The 22176-nt window shown below is 48.1% G+C and overlaps 1 protein-coding gene and 1 long non-coding RNA gene across 2 annotated transcripts; one reads left to right on the forward strand and one right to left on the reverse strand.

Moving 5' to 3' along the window:
* The first annotated feature begins 4173 nt into the window (after positions 1–4173).
* LOC123364983 lies at positions 4174–17608 on the forward strand. Its single transcript, XR_006577387.1, has 3 exons — positions 4174–4442; positions 10304–10408; positions 17191–17608. It is a non-coding gene; the product is annotated as an uncharacterized LOC123364983 (long non-coding RNA).
* CCN3 (cellular communication network factor 3) lies at positions 14045–20378 on the reverse strand. Its single transcript, XM_045007558.1, has 5 exons — positions 20240–20378; positions 19934–20159; positions 19069–19320; positions 16238–16446; positions 14045–15363 (listed from the first exon to the last, which is right to left on the reverse strand). The coding sequence occupies exons 1-5, from the start codon at positions 20309–20311 to the stop codon at positions 15070–15072; spliced, it is 1053 nt and encodes a 350-aa protein (XP_044863493.1). The 5' UTR covers positions 20312–20378; the 3' UTR covers positions 14045–15069.
* Between the last annotated feature and the right edge of the window lie 1798 nt (positions 20379–22176).

Here is a 22176-nt window from a genome sequence, read left to right on the forward strand (position 1 = left end):
CGGCGAAAGAAAAAGACTAGGGACGAGATGTTCGCGGAACTGATGGCTTCCTCCAGAGCCGAGGTGGCAGAGCAGACACAGTGGAGGGAGACCCTATGTCAACAGCATCGCACACACATCGAACGGGAGGATAGGTGGCGGCAGGAAGACCAGCAGGCGACTCAAACGCTGCTTGGGCTAATGAGGGAGCAAACGGACACGCTCCGGCGCCTTGTTGATGTTCTGCAGGACCGCAGGCAGGAGGACAGAGCCCCCCTGCAGTGTATCTGCAACCGCCCTCCCCCGCCAAGAAGTCCTGCCCCCCCCCCACCCAAAAGTACAAGACGGAGGGGCGGTAGGGGCCGTGAGAACTGTCACTGCACCACTGCATAGCGCTAATGTACCACACACCTCTCATGCTATACATTTGTAGAAGTGCTTCCCTTACAGGCTCACCCAGTCCCAAATCCAAGTTTCATCCCCCCACTGTGTATTAGATTATTAAAAGCTGTTTGCTGTTATTCACTGTTTCGGTCACGTCTTTCGTGTCAGAGGATTTCTTTGTGTATGGGGGGGGGAGGGGATTTATAATTGCACGATATAGCCTACATTACCAGGGTACAGACTTGGGGGCATGATCAACTGCAGGGCACACACACACTGCAGTCAGTAGGCACCAGGGTCACTCTGTGTGGTGTATGCTGCCCCGGGTCATTCTGTGATGTGTATGCTTGTCCAGGGTCCTAGCACCTGCCACCCCCTTAATGTTAAGGCACGCTGCCCTTACCATGCACTTCCACCGTAGCAACGAGCCTCTCCGCTGCCCTGAGCCCCAGCAAGAGCCCTCATCCACGGACAGATACTCACCCTTCCCCCACACCCCTCACCCCTTCCTACGCCCAAACCCGCAGCCCACTGCCGTCATCAAAACCCCTATCCAAAGAAGGCACCACTCGCCCCTTCCTGCAAACCCACCCCTTCCTGCAATCCCTCCCCTTGATGCACAACCACTTGCAACCGTCCCCCACCCCAGAGACCTATGTAGGAGCAGGAGGATGTCATTCCTCTATGGAACAAGTGGTCTGTACATCAGTGCACACCGTGCCCAGCACAGTATGCGTCCGTGTTTCAACAACTGAACAGAAATGCAAAGTAAAACAAAGATTTATTAATAATGAGTGTAACAATTAATTGTATTTAAAACGTGCTTTGGAAGTGGGGGAAACTTGGAGAACGGGGTATGTAACCACAGATCGAAATCGACACATACAGACACAGGCCCAGGGTCAGTTTCTCTTGAAAGCAAGTGGAGAGTCAAAGGTTACCCTGCTCTCTGAGGAAACTAGCTTTCAAAGCCTCCCGGATACACAGCGCTTCCCGCTGGGATATTCTCTCGGCACGGGTGTCTGGCTGAGCGTAAACTGCAGCCAGGCGATTTGCCTCAACCTCCCATCCGGACAAAAAGGTCTCGCCATTGCTCTCACAGAGATTGTGGAGCACACAGCAAGCAGCAATAACTGCGGGGATATTCTTTTCGCTGATGTCCGAGCGAGTCAGTAAGCTCCGCCATCTCCCCTTGAGACGTCCGAAAGCACACTCCACCACCATTCTGCACTTGCTCAGCCGGTAGTTGAAGAGTTCCTTCTCTCTGTCCAAGGCGCCTGTATAGGGCTTCATGAGCCAGGGCATTAGCGGGTAGGCTGGGTCCCCGAGGATCATTGTAGGCATCTGCACATCCCCAACCGTTACTTTGTGGTCCGGGAAGAAAGTTCCTGCCTGGAGGCGTCTAAACAGACCAGAGTTCCTGAACACACGCGCGTCATGAACCTTGCCCGCCCACCCAACGAAGATGTTGGTAAAACGTCCCCTATGGTCCACCAGTGCTTGCACCACCATTGAAAAGTAGCCCTTTCGGTTAATGTACTCGCTGGCCTGGTGGGCCGGTGCCAGGATAGGGATGTGAGTCCCATCTATAGCCCCACCGCAGTTTGGGAATCCCATCGCGGCGAAACCATCTATGATGTCCTGGACATTTCCGAGAGTCACTACCTTTGAGAGCAGTTGCTCAACGATTGCGTGGGCTACTTCAATCACAGCAACCCCCACAGTAGATTTGCCCACGCCAAAGTGGTTCGCTACTGACCGGTAGCTGTCTGGCGTTGCAAGTTTCCAGAGGGTTATGGCCACTCGCTTCTGCACACTCAGGGCTGCTCGCATCCGGGTGTCCTGGCGCTTCAGGGCAGGGGACAGCAAGTCACAGAGTTCAAGGAAAGTGCCCTTACGCATCCTGAAGTTTCGCAGCCACTGTGATTCATCCCAGACCTGCAGCACTATGCGGTCCCACCAGTCCGTGCTTGTTTCCCGGGCCCAGAATCGCCGTTCCACACCATGAACTTGACCCATTGCCACCATGATCTCCACGGCGCGGCGTACCCTGCTTTGTGAGAGGTCTGCGCCACTCTGTGAATTCCTGTCCTCACCGCGCTGCCGGAGCCTCCTCGCACGATTTCTCAGCAGCTGACTGTGGAAGAGGTGGACGATAAGGTGCGAGGAGTTGACAACGGCCATAAGTGCAGCGATGATCGCAGCGGGCTCCATGCTCGCAGTGCTGTGGCGTCCGAGCTGTAACCGACCAGAGAAGGGCGCGAACAGATTTCCCACCGGAGCTTTCAGGGAGGGAGGGTGTGATTGACGGTTCTATGATGACAGTTACCCAAAACCACCCTCGACACATTTTTCCCCCCAGCAGGCATTGGGGGCTCTACCCAGCATTCCAATGGGCAGCAGGGACTGCGGGAACTGTGGGATAGCTTCCCACAGTGCACCGCTTCCAAAGTCGACGCCAGCCCCGTTACTTTGGACTCAGAAATTCGAATTAGTGTATTTACTGTGGATCCACAAATTCGACTTCATAAGGTCGAATCCACAAATTCGACTTAAGTAGATTCGAAATAGTCTTGTAGTGTAGACAAGGCCTAAGTAAATTGTAATTTCCATATAAATTCATTTATTACCACTAGATGTCTCTCTTTTCTGTAGTTTGCTATATAATGTGGCCAGTCTGTTTAAATCCATATAATGAAGTACAATGCTAGTAGAGCAGTGGCTATCAACCTTTCCAGACTATTGTACCCCTTTCAGGAGTTTGATTTGTCTTGCGTACCCCAAGTGTTACCTCACTTTAAAACGACTTGCTTACAAAATCAGACATAAAAATACAAAAGTGTCAGACCACACTATTACAGAAAAATTGCTTACTTTCTAATTTTTACCATATAATTATAAAATAAGTCAACTGGTATATAAATATTGTACTTACATTTCAGTGTATAGTACATAGAGCAGTATAAACAAGTCATTGGCCATATAAAATTTTAGTTTGTACTGACTTCGCTAGGCCTTTTTATGTAGCCTGTTGTAAAACTAGGCAACTATCTAGATGAGTTGATGCACCCCTTGAAGACCTTTGCATACGCCCAGGGGTACATGTGCCCCCAGCTGAGAACCACTGCCCTGGAATCACTGGGGACATTGGGGTTTGTCCTTTTTGCTTTCCTTTTTCCTCTTTCCCTCCCTCCTTTCTCTTGCTTCTTTTGTTCCTTTTCCCTGCTTCTTTCCCTTCACAAAGCAGGTTTGTGTTGGGGGGAGGGGGAGGGACTACTCTCATTGTGGGAGGCCCTCACAAAGAGGTGGGGCTGGAATAGTGCTCAGAGAGTGATCCCCTCCGGTGGTGACCTGGGCCATCCTTTGGGACATCTGGTGAGACCCTCTCAGACTCTCACCTCTAAGAGGCTCAATGCTGTTTGGCCGAGCAGCAGGCTATTGACAGGGAGGACACAGGTCTCTTGGTTCTCTTTTAAGATCAAGCAAATAAGTCATAGCCAATCATGTATTTGATTAATCTTGCTGCTTCTCTCCAATAGTTGTCTCTGTGCGGTTCCTGATTTTCTCTAACGTTCTAGTTCTTCTAACATACCAGCTGAATAATGGCTATGAACAAACTGTTAGTTGGTAGCTCATTTGAGAGCACTTCATTCTGATCAGTCAGTGTATCCAAAAGGGCAGGCCAGGCTCAGGACATCAGCCATGCAGTGGAGAAGTGGGCATGGCAGTGACATCACAAAGGCCTGTATTAGAACCTCAGCCTATTGGGCAAAGGTGTGTTTGTGTGTGTGTGGGGAGGGGGAGGAAGTGTTGACCTAAAAGAGAGACCCTGACATCAGCCAGGCAGGACAGAGGTGCAGGGCAGGGGGTAAACTCAGAGACCCCTGTGGCTTTGCTGCAGTAAGTCTCCTCCTCAAAGTCTCTCCCTGAGGCTGAGAGAGAATTAATATTCACGTACGTGAGCATGAGGATGAACCTCTTCGGAGTTTTCTCCTTTCCTACTACTGATTTTGCTAGAAAATGAGCATCCACATTTCCTACCTAGGACTTTCTCCCATAGAATCACTGAGGACATTGAGGTTTGTCATTTTAGGTTTCGCTTTTCCTCCCTCCTTTCTCTTCTTCTCTGCTTCTTTTTTCATCCTTTTACTTGCTTCCCTCCCTCCACCTCCCTTACCTGTGTTGGGGGGAGAAGGGGAGGGGTTGTCTCATTGCAGGACACCCTCACAAAAAGGTGGGTCTGGAATAGTGCTCTGAGAGTGATCCCCTCCGGTGGCGACCTGGGCCATCCTTTGGGACAACTGGTGAGACCCCTCAGACTCCCACCTCTCAGAGTCTCAATGCTGATTGGCCAGGCAGGAGGCTATTGACAGGGAGGAGAAATTTCCCCAGCTTCCCTAACTCTGACCCATGGCTCTCCCTTCCTTGGCAGGCTCTGCACAAGCTCTTGGCAGAACTCCTGGATGCCATGCTGGGAAACCCTCTGGCAGAGTCCGCAGACACAGACAGGCTCCAATACATATTGGAGGTGAGCACAAGGAGAGGCAGGGGACAATTTTACCTAAGCTCTGGGGAGGACTAGAAAGGAGAGACTGGAAGATGCATTTTCCAATCTATCCTCCGAGCCCATAGGCACTGACTCAGTGGGTGCTCCAGGGCTGGAGCACCCATGAGGAAAAAGTGCTGGGTGCTGAGCAACCCCCCATCAGCTCCCCCGCTTCCTCCCAGTGCCTCCCACCCACCGTTGAGCCCCTCTGATCAGCGCTTCCTCCTCTCTCCCTGTGCCTCCCGCCTCCCACAATCAGCTGTTTCGTGGTGTGCAGTAGGCTCTGGGGTGTGGGGGGGGAGGAGCGAGGGTGTGGCGTGAGGGGGCGAACAGAGCTGCTGGGCTGGCCACTGTGTACGTATGCCTGACATTCGCCTCCCGAAGCCAGTGCTCTTCTCTCTGTTAAGTCAGGGAAGAAGGGCTCATGGAGGGCAGCAGAAGCACTTCAAAGACATGCTGAAAGTACACCTTAAAAAGGGAGGCAGCAACCCAACAAACTGGGAGGACTTGGGGCGGAACATAACACAGTGGCGCCACACCATACACCAGGGGTGGGCAAACTTTTTGCCCTGACGGCCACATCTGAGTGTAAAAATTGTATGGCAGGCCATGAATGCTCATGAAATTGGGGGTTCAGGTGCAGGAAGGGGTGAGGGTTCCGGCTGGGGGTGTGGGCTCTGGGGTGGGGCCAAAAATGAGGAGTTCAGGATGTGGGAGGGGGCTCCGGACTGGGGCAGGGATGTGGGGGGTATGTGCGCGAAGGCTCTGGCTGGGGGTGTGAGCTCTGGGATGGGGCTGGAGATGAGGGGTTTCGGGTGCAAGAGGGTGCTCCAGGCTGGGACTGAGGGGTTCAGAGGGTGGGAGGGGACTCTGGGCTGAGGCAGGGAGTTGAGGTGCGGGGTGTGTGTGAGGGCTTCGGCTGGGGGTGCAGGCTCTTGGGTGGGGCTGGGGATGAGGCACTTGGGGTGCAGGAGGGTACTTCAGGCTGGGACTGAGGGGTTTGGAGGGTGTGAGGGGGACCAGGGCTGAGGCAGGGGATTGGGGCACAGGGAGAGGGCTCAGGGGTGCAGGCTTTGTGCAGCATGTCCCCACTCTGGCTTCTACATGGAGGCATGGCGCCGGCCATGCATCTCTACGCACTGCCCCATCCAGAGGCACCGCACCTGCAGCTCCCATTGGCCATGATTCCCGGTCAATGGAAGCTGCGGATGGCAGGGCTTGGGGTGGGGGCAGTGTGCAGAGAGCCCCCGGCTACCCCTACATGTAGGAGCTGGAGGGCAGCTAAAGAGGACTGAGGAGGCAGGACAAAGGAACTCCTGTCAGCAGAGTGCTAGAGAGCCGCCCAGAAAGGGGTGAACCATGCCAACAGACCGAAGAACCTAAAGAGGCCTGAGGAAGGAGCTCAGGGCACTGTCAGACTCAGCAAACCCTGACTCCTTGTCTAGTTTGAGGATCCTGAGCTGTAGCCCGATGGAGGGGCAGGCCTGGGTTCCCCTTACCGATATCCTGATGGACCTGAGAACCTAGAAGATGTCCAGATTACTGGACACCAGGAGTGGACTGACAGCCCCGCTGAGCTGAGTGAGCTGGAGCCACACCACCCACCCCATTTGGCTAGGGCAGGACGCCCCACCTCACAGAGCCAGACAGCTCAGAAAGGGGAGAGACAACAGAGAATAAGAGACTTACCTCAGAAGATCCTGAATAAGGGTGCGGCAGGCGTCTGGGCTGCAGGAGAGATTCTGCTAGTAGCAGCTACCCCAGGCCTGAGAGGAGGGGCTAGCCTGTCCCTAAGACTACAGAACCCTTTGATCTAACTTCTGGAGGATCATGGGTGACGCATTTGACCATATGCCCAGTGGAGAGGGAGGGCCCAGGCTCCAGTAATGACCACCCATTTCATGGATGGGATATGGGCCCCTTTTCCCTCCCTTGGAGAGCAGGAGAGGTTAGAGACATTATAAACCATGTGCGACTTACAGGCAACCAGAGGTGGGTTGAAGACCCTTTCTTTTGTGGGGATGTTGGATTGTATACATTTTGTTAGACTCTATTAATCCAGAACCTAATTGGTGAACCGGCCAGAGGACCAAGGCCTCAGATCCCCAACACTGAGCCTGGTTGATCCCATGCCTCCTATTATCCCCTTTTGAGCTACTATATGGGAGGCAGCCCTACAGGATCCTAGCTCTCCTCCACCAGGCATGGGAGGAGCCAGACCCAGGAACAACCAACATGGTACAATATGTGTTCTGTTTGAGGATAAGGACGCCTCAGGCTTTCTTGAGGGAGAACCTGCTGAAATCTCAGTAGAACCAGGAATGGGCCTAGAATAATGGGGCCAGGATGTGAAAATTTAAGCCTGATCCTAGGGTTTGTTGTTGCTGCCAACCTTGAAGTCAAAACTGCTGGCCAATTGGCAAGGATCATTCAAGGTTGTAAAAAGGGCAAGGGCAATTGATTATGAAATCTGCCATCCAGGGAAGAGAAAAGAGACACAGGTGTACCATGTGGACCTACTGAAGGCTTGGAAGGACCAAGAGGTCCTTTTCCACCAGAACTTGGACTCAGCCAAAAAGTGCCCTTAAACCATTATTCTGACCTGAACAGAAACAGCAATACAACGGCTAATCGAAGACTTCCCCTTGGTGTTCTTAGAACAAACCCACCCAGCCTACCATCAGGTGGATACCAACCTGGGGAAAAAGGTCCTTGAGAATCTATGACCCCCTTTGGCAGAAGTTGTGGAAAACAGTGTGCCAGAAACTATTGGCCATGTTGGACCTCAGGGTTATTGGGGAATCATCCCCTACTGCAGTCTTCTTAAATTGAGGATCCCAACCCAAAATGGTGTCACAAGGTAGTGTAGGGGGGGTCGCAAGCAGGGTCACCATACGTCCAGGTATTCCTGGACGTGACCTCTTTTTTGGTCCTCTGATCTCCCTCTGGGTAGATTTTGGAAATATGAAGAAATGTCTATGACTTTCCCTTGTCTTCAAAGCTGGGCAGCGTGAGAGCAGCAGTCACTGGTCAGGTGTCCAGCTTGGATGCCAATGACGCCACCAGCAGCAGGGCAGAAGGTAGGGTGGCATGGTGTGGTATTGCTTTCCTTCTGCACCACTGTTGGCGGTGGTGCTGCCTTCTGAGCAGACATGCCAAACTTGCAAAAAAAAAAAAAACCACACAGAAACTGGGCTTGTTTTTGGCTTAGTTGGCTTGTGAGTTGCTTGTTGGCTAGTTTTTGGCTTGTAGCTTGTTGCTTCTTTATTTTTTGATCGGCTCCCAGCAAGCAGGGGCAAGGCGGGGAGAGAATCAGGGGTGCACAGTGGGCCCACCACAGTCCCAGACTGCACGCCGGGCGGAATCTAGTGACAGAGTGTTGGGGTTCTTAGGGATTGGCTCATTTTGGCCTTATTTTGAAATGGGATTAGCTTGATTTTTTGGCTTATTGTGAAAGTCAGGGTGCTTCAGAGCTGGGTGGCTGCAGAGCAAGTGGCTGCTAGCTGGGTGCCCCCATAGATGGCAGCGCCACCTCCAGCAGCAGCGCAGAGGGAAGGGTGGCATGGTATGGTATTACCACCCTTACTTCTGCATCACAGCTGGTGGTGGCACTGCCTTTTGAACTGGGCAGCAGAGAGCAGCTGCTACTCTATAGCCACCCAGTTCTGAAGGCAAGGAAAAATCATGGACATTTTTTCATATTTCCAAAATAATCCAAGATGGAGATTGGAGGACTAAAGAAGTTGGCCCAGGAAAACCCAGATGAATGGTGACCCTACTTGTGACCCTCCTGCACTAGCCTTGTCATCCCATTTTGGGTTGGGACCCCCAGTTTGAGAAACACTGCACTAGGGGATTCCCCTACAATACTGAGGTACAACACAACCAGTAATTCTTGGTGGACTGTTTCCCACATCTTCCATGGAAGTGGTCACAGATTCTGAGGAAATCTTTTCATATTTCAAATATCCGCCCAGATGGAGATCAGAGGACTAAAAAAGAGGTCATGTTCAGGAAAACCCAGACTATGGTACCCCTATCAAAACATCAGCACTCCTAACTTTACATTTCCAGATACTTGTTTGTATATAGTTGTGTATAAAGCCACAATCCATGGACAACATTGTGATTATTACCACAAATTGGTCAATGTTATGATTCTTGCCACAATCACTGAAAAAGGCTTCCAGCTCCCCAAACTGTATCCTGTTGTCTATTTTTTCCCCAGAAAACATGTTTCTTAAATGTCCACCTATTTATTCCTGAAGGCTGTTGCTTTACACTTTTTGAGAGGCTTCAGAGCCTTTGACTGCAAGGATAATGATTACATGCTTCATTTAATGCCCCTTAAAGTATGTACAGTAATTTGCAATCACTTTTTCTTGGGGGTGGGGGGGCAGTGCCAGCTCCAGACCCCAGCGTGCCAAGTGCGTGCTTGGGGCGGCATGCCACGGGGGGCGCTCTGCCTGTCGCCGGGAGGGTGGCAGGTGGCTCCAGTGGACCTCCCGCAGGCATGCCTGCGGATGCTCCACCGGAGCCGCGGGACCAGCGGACCCTCCGCAGGCACGTCTGCAGGAGGTCCACCGGAGCCGCGGGACCGGCAACCGCCAGAGTGCCCCCCGCAGTGTGCCGCCGTGCTTGGGGCGGCGAAATTCCTAGAACCACCCCTGGAATCACAGCCCGAAATATTTTCAAAGGGGAAGGGGGGCAGCAAAAAAAGAGAACCCCTGCCTTAGACACTGCTTTAGTTGAATTCAACAAGGAAAAATACATTGGCCTTGTCGAGGTTATTGGCCCAATGATTTATTAAGACAAAGTTCATATGAAGCCAAATTGTTATTCAACCTTCTAGTGCCCAATCTTGCTCCTGTTGAAGTCAAAGGTGAAACTTCCAATAGATCCTCATTTGTGTTTGTGTACGCGTGCGTGTGTGTGTGCAGACAGATCTAATGCAGAGTCACCAATGAGTGAGGGAGTTTCCAATGAACTCCTGCAGGGATTGGTTCTTGGCACAATACTATTCAATGTTTTTCAATATGCAATGACCTAGAAGAAAGTATAAAATAATTACCAACAAAGTTTGCAGATGACACAAAGGTTGGCGGGGTGGTAAATAACGATGAGAACAGATCACAGATGCGGTGTGATCTGATTCGCTTGGCAAACTAAGCACAATCAAAACATATCTTTTAATGCAACCAAATGTATAGACACAGATAACTATGTATATATTCATATACTCATGAGAAATCAGGTTGTTGTCATGCTGTTTTGTAAGTATAGCTTGAAGTAGAACTGACCTTATGCACTACCAAATTAATAAGCATCACATTTTCTGCCCAGTTCAGTTTTGTTTCAAGTTTCATGAAATTATTTTTAAAATGCGCCTTTCAGTATTGCAGTGGTGGAGTGAGGAGTCCATGCATCCATTGTGAACTGAGAAAGTGTCTGATGTGTCCTTTCCCCAGAAGGAGAGATCTAGATACTATCAATTGGCAGGTGAGTGGATTTTTTTTTAAATATACCAGGCCCTCCACTGACAGCAGGGAAGAGGACTTAAAGATTGTTGACCCAGTATTCTTGGGGCACCTTTAAAGACAGGGGTTCAAGTGTTGATTGCTTAACTTTAGGAGCACCTTATCTGAAACCTTGAATATTATGGGCCAATGTGAGAGGTCCCATTTTAAGCCAATATGAGGTTTATATTATACATTGTGAGGAAAATGTTGATCTCATATCTGTGTGGCAGGTGTCTTGACTGATATCAGTTCAGATATTCTACATCCATAGACCAGCTGTTGACATTACTGGAGTACAGAATATTGGAGCTAAGAGATTAATAATGTGGCTCTCAGAGCAAAATTTTGCACTAATTTTCAGCCCTGTGTTAAATCTCAAAGCAAATATTGTAACTTAGACATTGATGACTACACTAGATATTTGAATATAAATGGTAGGAATAACCATAATAGGTATGTCTACACTACCCACCGGATCAGCAGGCAGCGATCGATCCAGCGGGATCGATTTATCGCATCTAGTCTAGACATGATAAATCAACTCCCAAGCCCTCTCCCGTCGACTCCTGTACTCCAGCGCTGCGAGAGGCACAGGCGGAGTTGATGGGAGAGTGGCAGCAGTCGACTCACTGTGGTGGACACCACAGTAAGTCGATCTAAGTATGTCAACTTCAGTTACGTTATTCATGTAGCTGAAGTTGCATAACTTAGATCGATTCGCCCCACACACTCCCAGTGTAGACCAGGGAAATGGCTCAGTGAGACTTGAGCTAATGCATGAGGCTTCAATGCATAACAATTCTTCATGACCGTTTAGAGAAAAATTAACTAAAAGTAGGACTAACTATATTCTGGATCTTCCTAGCAGAGAAGAAGGGTACAAGTCTGCTCCATTAGCTTTAGATTTGTTACGGGATGTACATTGCCATGCACAGCTGCAGCACTATATAAATAATAATACCCAGATAGTAAAGCTTGCTTTACTACAAAGCCTAGACTGGGAAGGAAGAGTGGAAATGGTTCTATTATCCCTGCAGTTGTCATGTAATGCAACATCTGAAAAAGCACACAGGATGAAATCCTGATCCCATTGAAGTCAACCCCAAAATTTCACTCACAATGTTTGCTCCTAGCAGAAGGGGAAAAAATATCTTTGTTTTCCCACCGAGAGGATTCTCACTTTAGTAACTTGCGGAGAGCTTCATAGGCACAGAGGCAATGACTTAGTCCTTCAGAGCAGCAGCTTGTACAGAGATTGGTGCACATATCAAAAAATGTTGTAGCAAAGTTGCTGCCCTCAACATGCTCCCTCCTGACTGGATGTGGTGTTGCAGCACATTTTGCCTCAGTTTCCCTCACCTTCTTTTGGCCTACTCGGGCTGTAGGAGTGTCCTTGGCCTTCCAGCCAGACTATTTTGCTGCATCCTGCTCCTTTTGGGGCCACAGAGTTCTTAGCAAAGTCCAACAGAAATATATACAAAACCTAAATTTCAGTCTGTCTGGGCTCAGCTGGTAGCCACCTCATCACAGGCATGCCTCTGTTGCTCTAGACTGTCTTCCTGCCTAACCAGTGTTCTAAGCCTTGATCAACCCCACAGACCAAGGCGAACTCCTCCTCTCACTCATCCGACGAAGTGGGCATTCACTCACAAAAGCTCATGCTGCAAAACGTCTGTTAGTCTATAAGGTGCCACAGGATTCTTTGCTGCTTTTACAGAACCAGACTAACACGGCTACCCCTCTGATCCTCTCACTCAGGCATTCAGGCAGGCTAAAGTCCATCGATAAGTTTAGCCTTAAAATTAGATGAATGTTTCTAACCATCAGAGGAGTGAAGTTCTGGAACACCTTCCAAGGGGAGCAGTGGGGGCAATACTGACTTGGACTCTAAATACATTCTATGGGTGGTGTACCCAAGATGACTTATCCACTGACATTTTAAAAACTTCTGCACCCCAATCTGGGTCTATGCTGGTTATATACTATTATATATCTTATGAACCTTGTAACCAAACACTTGTAATCCCTCCTAACCCAAGCCTGACCCCAAGTGTACAGTACCTTCCTTCTTAATATTTAAAATCAATTTTACATGAGTTAACTTTAATTCTAAAGTGTTAAAACACACCTGGGCAACTGCACCACTTTGCTACCTAATACTTGGCTTGTCTGCTGCAAATTAAGAGATGAAAGTAATAATTTGCAGGAAGTTTTAAGAAATTTGTTAACTTACATAGTGCTAAAAGTGTACTAGGGTCTTAATAAACAGGCCTAAACACACACAACTGAGTAGCTGGAGCACAAACTGCTTTGACCTCTCCCCATCTTGGCACACCTCTGTACTGGGGGCTTAGAGGGAGGAATCATAGCATTTCCTACACAAACTCTGCTGTGGGAATTCAGATGTGGGATTGTGTGTGTTACAGAATCTTTATGCCACATGAGCAGTGTAGAGTGGCTAGAACATAAACTAGAATTTGGCCCAAGCTTCCTATTTTAGGGAGCTACATTCTCAGTCATTAAGACTGAAGCCACAAAATGCAGATTTATTGAGCTGATTCTACACATAGCACTTTATTATATTTACATGAGAGCATTTCCTGCTTTAGCAATGAATGAAATTATATCTTGTAAAATTTTAAGAGCTATAGTGAAAGGTTTCAATAAGCTTCTTTGTGATCATTAATGTTTTCATCAGTAGGTTGTCACTAGTACATTCAGTCATGCAGGCCATGAGTAAGCAACCAAATTCCCCCTGGCTTCAGAAAAATGAAGACTGGGGCCTTTTCAAGGTGACCTGGATGAGAAAGTTTCAAATTTATGATAGATCTTTATAAGAGTAAGGCATCTACACACCTGGTTAGCTTTACTCATGGAAGTAGACCCATAATGATGGTGCTGTTTAGCCAATTGAATGGCTGAACATGGTACAGTGCTTTGATATGGAGTTTATATCCTCCACATTGTAAAGTTTGCATGACCTAAGACCAAATTCAACACAATGTATACAAAATAATGCAAATCCATATTAATGCAGTCTCCCTATTGTAAGTTCCTTGGGGGACAGTGTTTGTACAGTACCCCACACTGTGGGGTCCTGGTCGATGTTTTGGTTTCATAGGTGTTACCACAGCATGGTTCTTTAATAGGTAATTACCATTGCAGTCTATTTATAGAGTGGTTGCTATTACAAGGCAACACTTCCACAGTGGAAGAGTTATTTCCTAATTATAGGAGAAAATTGTAGTATCTTACAACTGTGTGCCACAGTAAATGCTGGAAATTAACTTGTTAGACAGTAGTCACAGATTAAGAAAAGCCACCAAAACCCTTATGACAGTATATCTAATCCCATCACTTCTTTGCTGCACAAGCCTTTCCCAATGTCAGTTAACTGCTCAAAAGGTGAGTATCAGGTGTGTACATTCTAAACCTATCCCCTTACAAATTCTCCATCTCTTCTAGGAACTTGTATCACCTCACTGTTAGTCAGTAGAGATTTAGGATTTAGAGGTGTACCAAGCACCTCACAAGAATAGGATCTGATTTTAACTGCATCTTTTCGCCTTTTCCTTTTTGGAAGTTTGGTAGTAACAAAAATAACTTTTTCTTAAAGTTTCAGCTCAGTTTTATTTACTCAATGCTTAGACATTTACAGAAACATTACAATATATACAGTTTCTATATACACATGTATTGTGTTCCATTTTATAGAAAGAGTAACAATACTTTAAAGTAATTTACAAACCTTTTACTGTTGCAGACTAACATTGTAATAACACTTGGGAGGCAGGGTTGTCTAATGGCTAGAGAACTGGACAGTGATTCAGACATAGTCATATTTCTGGCCTGAGCACCAGATGACCTTGGGCAAGTCACTTCACTGCCCTGTGCCTCAGTTTCCCTATCTGTAAACTAGGGATAAGAATACTGACCTTCCTTTGAAGAGTGCTGTAAGAACTAGGTAGTATTAGATGGTCAACTTCAATAGGATTTGGACTGGGCTCCTTGTGAAGCCATTAAGTATCTGGAGATTAGTGAAGTTGCTCTCATCTGCCTTGTGTCTTATGCCTCTTCTCTAGCATTCTTGGGGCCACATGTGGCACTTGATTCTCAGTAAAAAAAACAAGTCAGATGCGCCACTTTTTACCCGCACATGGCCTCAAAAATACAATGTTCTTTTCAATAGGGTTTTACAGTACTCAATTTGTTCTTATTGTAATGAACTGTTCTGTAGAAACAGAGCTAGTACATTATGCAAATTGAGAGGACAAGAACATGGAAGTTTTTACATAAAGTAGCAGGAAGAGGATTTTTTAAATAAATGCATGATAAAGGGCACAGATCCTGTTGCCACTGAGGTCAATGGCATAATTTCCCAAGGAGGAGAGAAATTGGTCATTTGCTTACTCATCTTTACATTAAAGATGAAACTATATTCCAGGAAATTGAACTGTCTCCAAGTTAGTGAAATACCCTATACTTTAGGGGAGGAAAAATGTGAGTTATCTGACTACAGGAAGAAATTATATGAGTTTAGAAAGAGACTGGATATATTACATTCATCTGATCATGGGTTAAGTTTCATATAAACTGTTCAAACAGTCTAAGTTTTTAAAAAAGTAACCTGGTTTAAGCATTTCATATTTTTACTCCACTGAACATTGGCTCTAACAGTTGGAAGAAAACATTGTCCTGGGGACAGTTGTTATGACAGACACAGGTAGTGATCAGCATCATTGGCTTTTTGAGGACTTTGCTCTGGGGACACTGGAACTCAACCTTGATTGTCTTGGTGTTGTGTGGTGTGCAGCATCGTCCATCAGTGCAGAGCCCACAATAGCGGGGTTTATAGGTCTGAATACTAGTGCAGTTCTTGTACTCAAAGTGAACAGCTTTCAATGACTTCTTTGTTCGGACACACTTTTTCCCTTTCTAAGAAAAACATGAAGTGGCATTAAATGTGTCATACAGGCAGTTTAGCATACTAACTGACTGAAAAACAAAAGAAAGTTAGAAACGTGCAAGTTTACTGTGGGGTTTGGAAACCTTGAGCCGGTTTCTCATCTTTTCACTGGCACTACAGCAGTCAGACTCCAGTTACTTCAATAGACATTACTAGCAGAGGCAGACTAGGGTTTTGTGAGGGCCTGGGCCAGAGCAAATGGGGCCCCATCCCCACCCTTTCTGCCTGTAATCCCCCTCACTCGCTCCTGCTGTGGAGCAGGGTCGGGGCATGGGAGCTTTCCCTGCTCTGCTTGCCTGGCACTCCTGCCAGGGAGTGGGGTCAGGGCATGGGGCTTGTCCCCATGGAGTGCTGGGCAGGCAGAGCAGGGGTGCCCATTTTTCTGCCCCCCCCGCCAGCTGGCCAGAATTACTATTCTCACACATGTGAGATTTGACCCAGGCCCCTTAATTCATGTATTGCACAAGTCTCTGGTAAGCCACCTCTACTTATTCTGTGGTCAGGTCCACTGTTGAAAATTAAGTGTACCAAGAAAAATCCAAAACCCTTGCCCAAATTAAACCTTTGACACCTCTGAAGTCAGTAAAGTTGCACCAGGAAGTTTAGAAACTAAAACGATTATTAATTATAATAAATCCTATGAAACATACAGATGCCAGAACATAGTTAACTGACAGCACCTCCCTACAAATAAAACTTCTGTAATGTGTTGGAACAAGCAAAGTTTGCTTGTTCGTGAGTCTGTTTAATGCACTTGAAATGCCAGCATTATATTTTGTATTTGAAAAGGAGGAGGAATTAGAGCAACAAAGAACTCACTCTAGCAAGTGCTTGGGTTCATACCTTATCAATCAGCTGTTCGCTCTCACAAGGTCGCACCATGCAGAGTCGTGTCTGCTTCACCATCTCACACTGAGGATTCCTGTTTGTAATGCGGGTGGAAAAGCCCATTCCACAGCTTTTGGAACATGAACTCCATTCTGTTGTCTGCTCAATACAGTTGGAACGTGAGTCAGAGGCATCAATTCCAAGAGTTGATTCTTTTCTATATGCTATAAATAAAAAAACCCAAATACTCCATTACAATAAAAATATTGGATTCCTGTAAGAGTCCATTTGAACTCCACCTAGTTCGTTAATAGCAAACAGAGACAAAAATAGATTCTCTAAATTTATGACTTTGAAATAGGACTTAGCAAATTTAAAGCGGATTACTGGAGTGCTTTTAAGTACTAGAGATTTGTTATTTAGGTGTTTGAAAGGTGCTCACTTGACAGCCCTGGAGACTGAAGTCCTCTGTTGATCAACAAAATGGGTACTCCTTAGTGCAGAAATTTATGTACACTATCCCTTCCCACGCATCCCAACCCTAATCCAGAGGGGAGAATCATTCAGTCTCCATGCCCAGTGTGACAACTTCCCCATCACTGCTAGTTGTGATGAGGATTTTACTGCTGATTTGCAAGTCATGTATGAATGACTGTGTTTTACAAAAAGTTTATCTTTTGTTCTTTGTCAGATTAGTCAAAAATTTAGGTATGAAATAATTTCAAGACAAGCCTTACGTTTTATTGAACTGTAGTAAACTGCAGTGGAAGTAAGTTAGCCATAAAATCATCTATGGGAATAAAGCAATCTTGTCAATGATTAAAAAAAGTGATGTCAGTCAAAGTACTTACAAAGACTGATCATTGTTATGACACTGTACTAAAACGTGTACAGCATGTGTTAAGCTGTAAAATAAATATTACCAGCTTTATGGTTACTTGGTGAAGGCTAACATTCTTTTACCATAGGAGAGAACCAGAGTGAGCCCAAATGACGTTGGAACACCCATTTCCTGAGCCAGTCAAGAGTGCTTGGCTTGATTCCCAGTGGAAACCTACTGGCTACATCATTGTGACAACTATTGCTAGAAGCTATTCCACTATCCTCTTGCAAAGTAAGGCTCCAAAAAACTGGAGACTTTCTAAGGGATATCTCCAGTTGCAAAAGGGGGCAGGGAGAGGGGAAGGCCAGGACCAATATTGACAATGTCCATGCATCTACCTGTCATCAGCAAAAAGCAAACCTTATGAGGAATTGTAGGATGAAGGTGGCAATATTTTGTACTTACATCATGCGGTACCTTTCATCAGATATTTCAGAGCATGTTCTAAACTGTAACTAGAGCTCAACATTCTTGCCAGGCAAGAACCAGTAAATATGGTTTCCTTTTTCAAATACGTGAGCTGATGTTCTGCAGTGTTAAGTGACTGGATCAAGGCCCTACTGAAAAGCAGTGTGTAGTAGCCCCAACGCCTACCTTTTACCTCTAGATTTGCAGGTTTACCTTACAAAGAACTGGTAAGTTTAACTACAGTTTTAAAAAGGAAGAACATTCATAATTTCAGAAAGGGTGGAGGGGAAATTACATGGCTGCTGCTTAAAAAAAAAAATCCAACTGGTACTTGATTTTTCTAAAATGCTCAAGTTCCCTGAGACCTGAGCTGAAGACTTCTCCAGTTTTCCTGCCAGACCAAGTGACAACAAGAGGAATGAGAACGTTTGGAGTGGGACGGTTCTTTCAGACCCATTGACTGACTGTATCTACACTAGTAGTTTCCCCTAATGTTGCCTGCTGCTAACAGCTGTAGCTATGGGAGCTCCAACTTATACAGCTGTTGGAAGCTGGTGCCATTTTAACTACCATGTCTATACCACATCTTCCACCATTGTTACCACTTGCAATGGACAGAAGTTTAAGGAAGAACATATAGTATAGGTAAGGTGGCTTCTGTAGTATCTGATGTTACTTAGTCTCATAAAGAAACCAGCAAGAGTGTAGATCTAGGAGCAGTAGGACTCAGGTGGTTGGTTCCCCCTCCCTGTCTCTGTCCCTCGCCCCCATGTGGCCTTGGGAGAAGACTGCAGAGAGAAAGCCATCCAAAGTCTCCTGCAAGTAGGAGTGGATACAGTCCAAGCAGAGACCTTTGGTCCTTGGAGAGCTTTTGAGGGTTTTGACCAGACTCTCTCTGCCCTGTACTGATAGGTTCTTTGCACCAACCCTTTTCCTCCCAATCTCTACATCTTAGCTTCACTCCACAGCTACTCCTCATCCCCCTTCCTTTCAGGATATCACTTCCTAGCTAACCGCTCACCCCAAAAGAATCAGAAGTCACATGACGTTTGCCACCATCCCATTGTTCACTATGCTTGTGTTCTACTCTTTCCCCCACCCTGTTTCTGCCATGTCTATTTAGATAGCAAGCTTGTCAGGACAGGGACCATTTGCTGCTCTTCGCACAGTGAGGGTCCCTTCTTGGTTGGCCCTTAGGCACTATCATAATAAAATCATTTCTCAGGCCGGCCCCATCTCTGCACACACTACCAGGTGTAGTGCTTATGGGACTAGTGACTGGGCACTGCTGTTCCTGGTAGGTAGTGTCTGCAGGATCAGGCCTTGGTTTTAAGAGGCTAATTACAGTTAAAAATGGCTATGCATTGGTTTCCTTTGGGGGTGTTTTAAGTGCCTTTTGCAATTCTACTTTTATTCCTATTTTCTGTATGTTCTATATGCATTTCTTATAGAAGAACTAGAAGCAGAGTTCTAGGTTTGATAACCAAGTAGGCATTTCCAATACACAATCATTACAGGGTTAATTTGACTGCAATAGCTAGTCTGAATAGCTCACCAGCCATCGCAAAACTGCCCAAAGTCACTTCCTCTTTAGGGTCACAAGTCCACTTCTCACAGCACTCTCCTGGGACTTCAGTTTTCCTTGGGAAAGGGCAATCAGGACCAGGGAGCAGCAGGTCAAGGTTACAGCGGGGCACACAGCCAATCTGTCCATCTCTGCAAGCACACTGGTATTTACAGCTGGGCTGGAATGTCTCCCCACTCTGATAAATAACCCCATCAAACACACAGCTGTCTCCTTCAAGCACTGGTATAAAGAGGGAAAAGTGCATGAGTTACATGTAAAACTAAGACTACACACAGGCGGCACTATTTGCACCACTTCATTAAAAGAATAACAATGTTCTCTATTACAGCAGAACACAGACACTGCCGTTCTGAGGTGAAAGATTTCTCCTCATTTACACTGTGGAAGAGCTCACTTTGTCTGCCACACCTGCTACCCCAGTGGTGGTGAAATCCCTAGGTGATGCCAGGAAGAGGTGTCCAAGCAGTGATCTAAAGTAGGCAGTGCCATGGTAGCTCATATGGTTAGCAAACAGGAATGTAAATCACAGAAAGATACACGGGGGTGGAGAAGAGAGAGATATTTCGCTAGCTGAGGAGGAAGCCAGCAGATTTCCTTGGTGCCCGAGCATCCCCACGGCTAAATTCTCCCCCTGTGACACACTCCAGGTTAGGGGCAGCCACGCCCATCTCTAGGGGCCCCCCGATCTGTGTGTGGGGAACAGGGAAGCGTGCCTGGCTCTGCCCCCAGGAGGTACCGGCACCGGGAGCAGCAGCTCTGGCTGCGACGCGCTCAGGCGGGCCCCGTTGCCGCTGGCCCAAGACCCGGTCTCCGGCTCCGCAGCCGCACTTACCCACGCAGATGCCCGGCCCGGCCCCGGCGCCGCGGTCGCAGTGGAGGCCGCTGCCCTGGTCGCAGGGCTGCCGCTCGGAGCAGCTCTCCCCGCGCTGCCGGGCGCACACCAGGCAGCAGGCGCAGGCGTCCAGCACGGCGGGCACTCCCGGGGCGCAGCTGGGCGGCTCGGGCGGGCACGGGCGGCCGCCGCACTGCGGGGGGCACGGCGGCGGCTGGCCACTCACCTGCGGGGCAGAGACACAGACCAGGTCAGCGGGCACCCTGCGGCCCCCTCCCCGCAGCCCCGGCCCGGCCCGGCCCTTGCCTTGCACAGCAGCAGCAGCAGCCCCAGGCTGGGCAGGCTCTGCCTCCGCTCACAGCCACGCGTCGCCCTCATCCCGCTGCCAGTCCCACCCGGCTCCGTTTGCCTCCCTGCGCGCAGCCCTCTGGAGCCGGTTATATAGAGCGCCTCTGGACCCCCCTCCTCCCATTGGGTCGCGCGGGGGCGGGGCGCGGCCAGGGAACCAATCCCCGGCGCAGGGGCCGGTTCTGGTCCCCTCTCCCCCGCGCCATCGGACTCAGCTGTCCCAGCCCGTGGCGCGGCGTGGTGCCGCGGGCTGAGCGTGTGCGGGGACAGCGGTGGGCGCTGCTGCCGGGGCGCTGGGAATGCGCGGCCTGAGCTGGGCGGGTGGGGATGTGACGGAGGTGCATCAAGAGGGAGGGAGAACGTGTGTATATGCGAGAGAAGTTGCTAAGAGGGCAGGGAGAGGGACTTGTGCTCCTCCCTGGCCATCGAGTCTGCACTCTGCCGCCTGCCTAGGGGTTAACGCTCTAGAGCGGCCAAATGCCCAGATACAGTAATCCAGCTCTTTAACTGAAAACCTGGAAGTAGGTGCCTGCTAGACGGACCGAAGAAGTGAGCTGCAGCTCACGAAAGCTCATGCTAAAATAAATTTGTTAGTCTTTAAGGTGCCACAAGTACTCCTGTTCTTTTTCCGGGATTTAGTGAGTACCTGCCTCCCCCCTCCGGCCAGGACTCAGCTCTCTCAGAAGTCAGTCTGCTGTTTAAGGGAATAATTTCCCAGCCACCAGTTTCAGGAAACAAAACAACATAAAAAATGCTAATCAGCCTGGCACGTGCAGAGCTGAGGCATGAAGCAGATGGACTGGGGGGGGGGGCGGGGAAGATGGGCATCCTCACCTTTGCACTGTGTATGTGTGCACTCACCACATCTTCTACTTGGGTGCTGCTAGAGTTCTCAGTAAGGAATAAGCGATTTGCTAAGATTAGTCCAGAGGTTACCGGGTGGGCTCTCTGAGAAGATCAGCACTATTGTTTCCTTGAGCCTGGACTGTTTGCTACAGTAGCACGGAGAGCATCAGTGCAGGAGTTAATATTAGGTGGCGTATATGACCCACCATATTGCCAACCCCAAATGTTCAAAAAAATCATGAGTCAGGCTTACCAAAAATAATGATTGGCCTTAAAATCATGAGATTATGTAAAAAATAATAGATTCCATGTTTCTTTTTATTTGCCTTCTCCTTTTTGAGTCATGAGTGTGGACTGGGGTCACATTTTGAAGTTCTCCCCAGCCACCAGAGCTAGAAAATTACTTTTCATTTAAGAATGAAGGCTGAAATCATCACATATCCACTTGACTCCAGGAGCTGGGGCTTTAAGCAAAACAATTATTATAAGACTCACGACAAAATCATGAGAGTTGGCAACAGCAGTGCTCCTTGGATCAGTCCTGGGAAGGCCCCCGGAGATCTGTGAGAAGCCTAATGTTTATCCATTTGTCAAATGAAAGTTACTTTGTTGCTTATCTGGGCTCAGTATTTTCTGTTGGGAATCTGGACTCCTGTTTGTTTTCTGTTCTGTTTCAGCTAATATACTACCCCATGGTATCTAAGCACTTTCCCATAGTGCATTCAGCAACATGACTGGCATGTGACATGCTGTTCTTTCTTCTTGCAGGCAAACTGCAGAGGACTTAAAAATTATGAGGGTTAGTGAAGGGAAGAAGTGCCCCTGGGAGAAAGTGATGAGCTTTATACTAGTTCTTGGCCAAGAATGGGCCTTTGACCCTGCACAAGGCCTCAAGGTGCTACTCTAATAGGTGTAATAACTAGAGGGGGGAGCAGGGCCGGTGCAAGGAAGTTTCAAGCCCTAGGCAAAACTTCTACCTTGAGCCCCCCCCAGCTAACCCTGCCCACCAACCCCCCCCCCCACCGGGGAGTCCCCCCCTGCAGCAGCAG

This window comes from Mauremys mutica, chromosome 2 (genome assembly GCF_020497125.1).
Source record: "Mauremys mutica isolate MM-2020 ecotype Southern chromosome 2, ASM2049712v1, whole genome shotgun sequence".
NCBI lineage: Eukaryota > Metazoa > Chordata > Testudines > Geoemydidae > Mauremys > Mauremys mutica.

Excerpts from the sequence above, each read along its gene's own strand:
- CCN3 (XM_045007558.1), bottom strand. The coding sequence starts at position 20,311 with ATGAGGGCGACGCGTGGCTGTGAGCGGAGGCAGAGCCTGCCCAGCCTG. Across the intron at positions 19,321-19,933 it reads CGGGCCGGGCATCTGCGTGG|TGCTTGAAGGAGACAGCTGT; the intron begins GTAAGTGCGGCT and ends TCTTTATACCAG. Across the intron at positions 15,364-16,237 it reads GCGAACAGCTGATTGATAAG|AAAGGGAAAAAGTGTGTCCG; the intron begins GTATGAACCCAA and ends TGTTTTTCTTAG.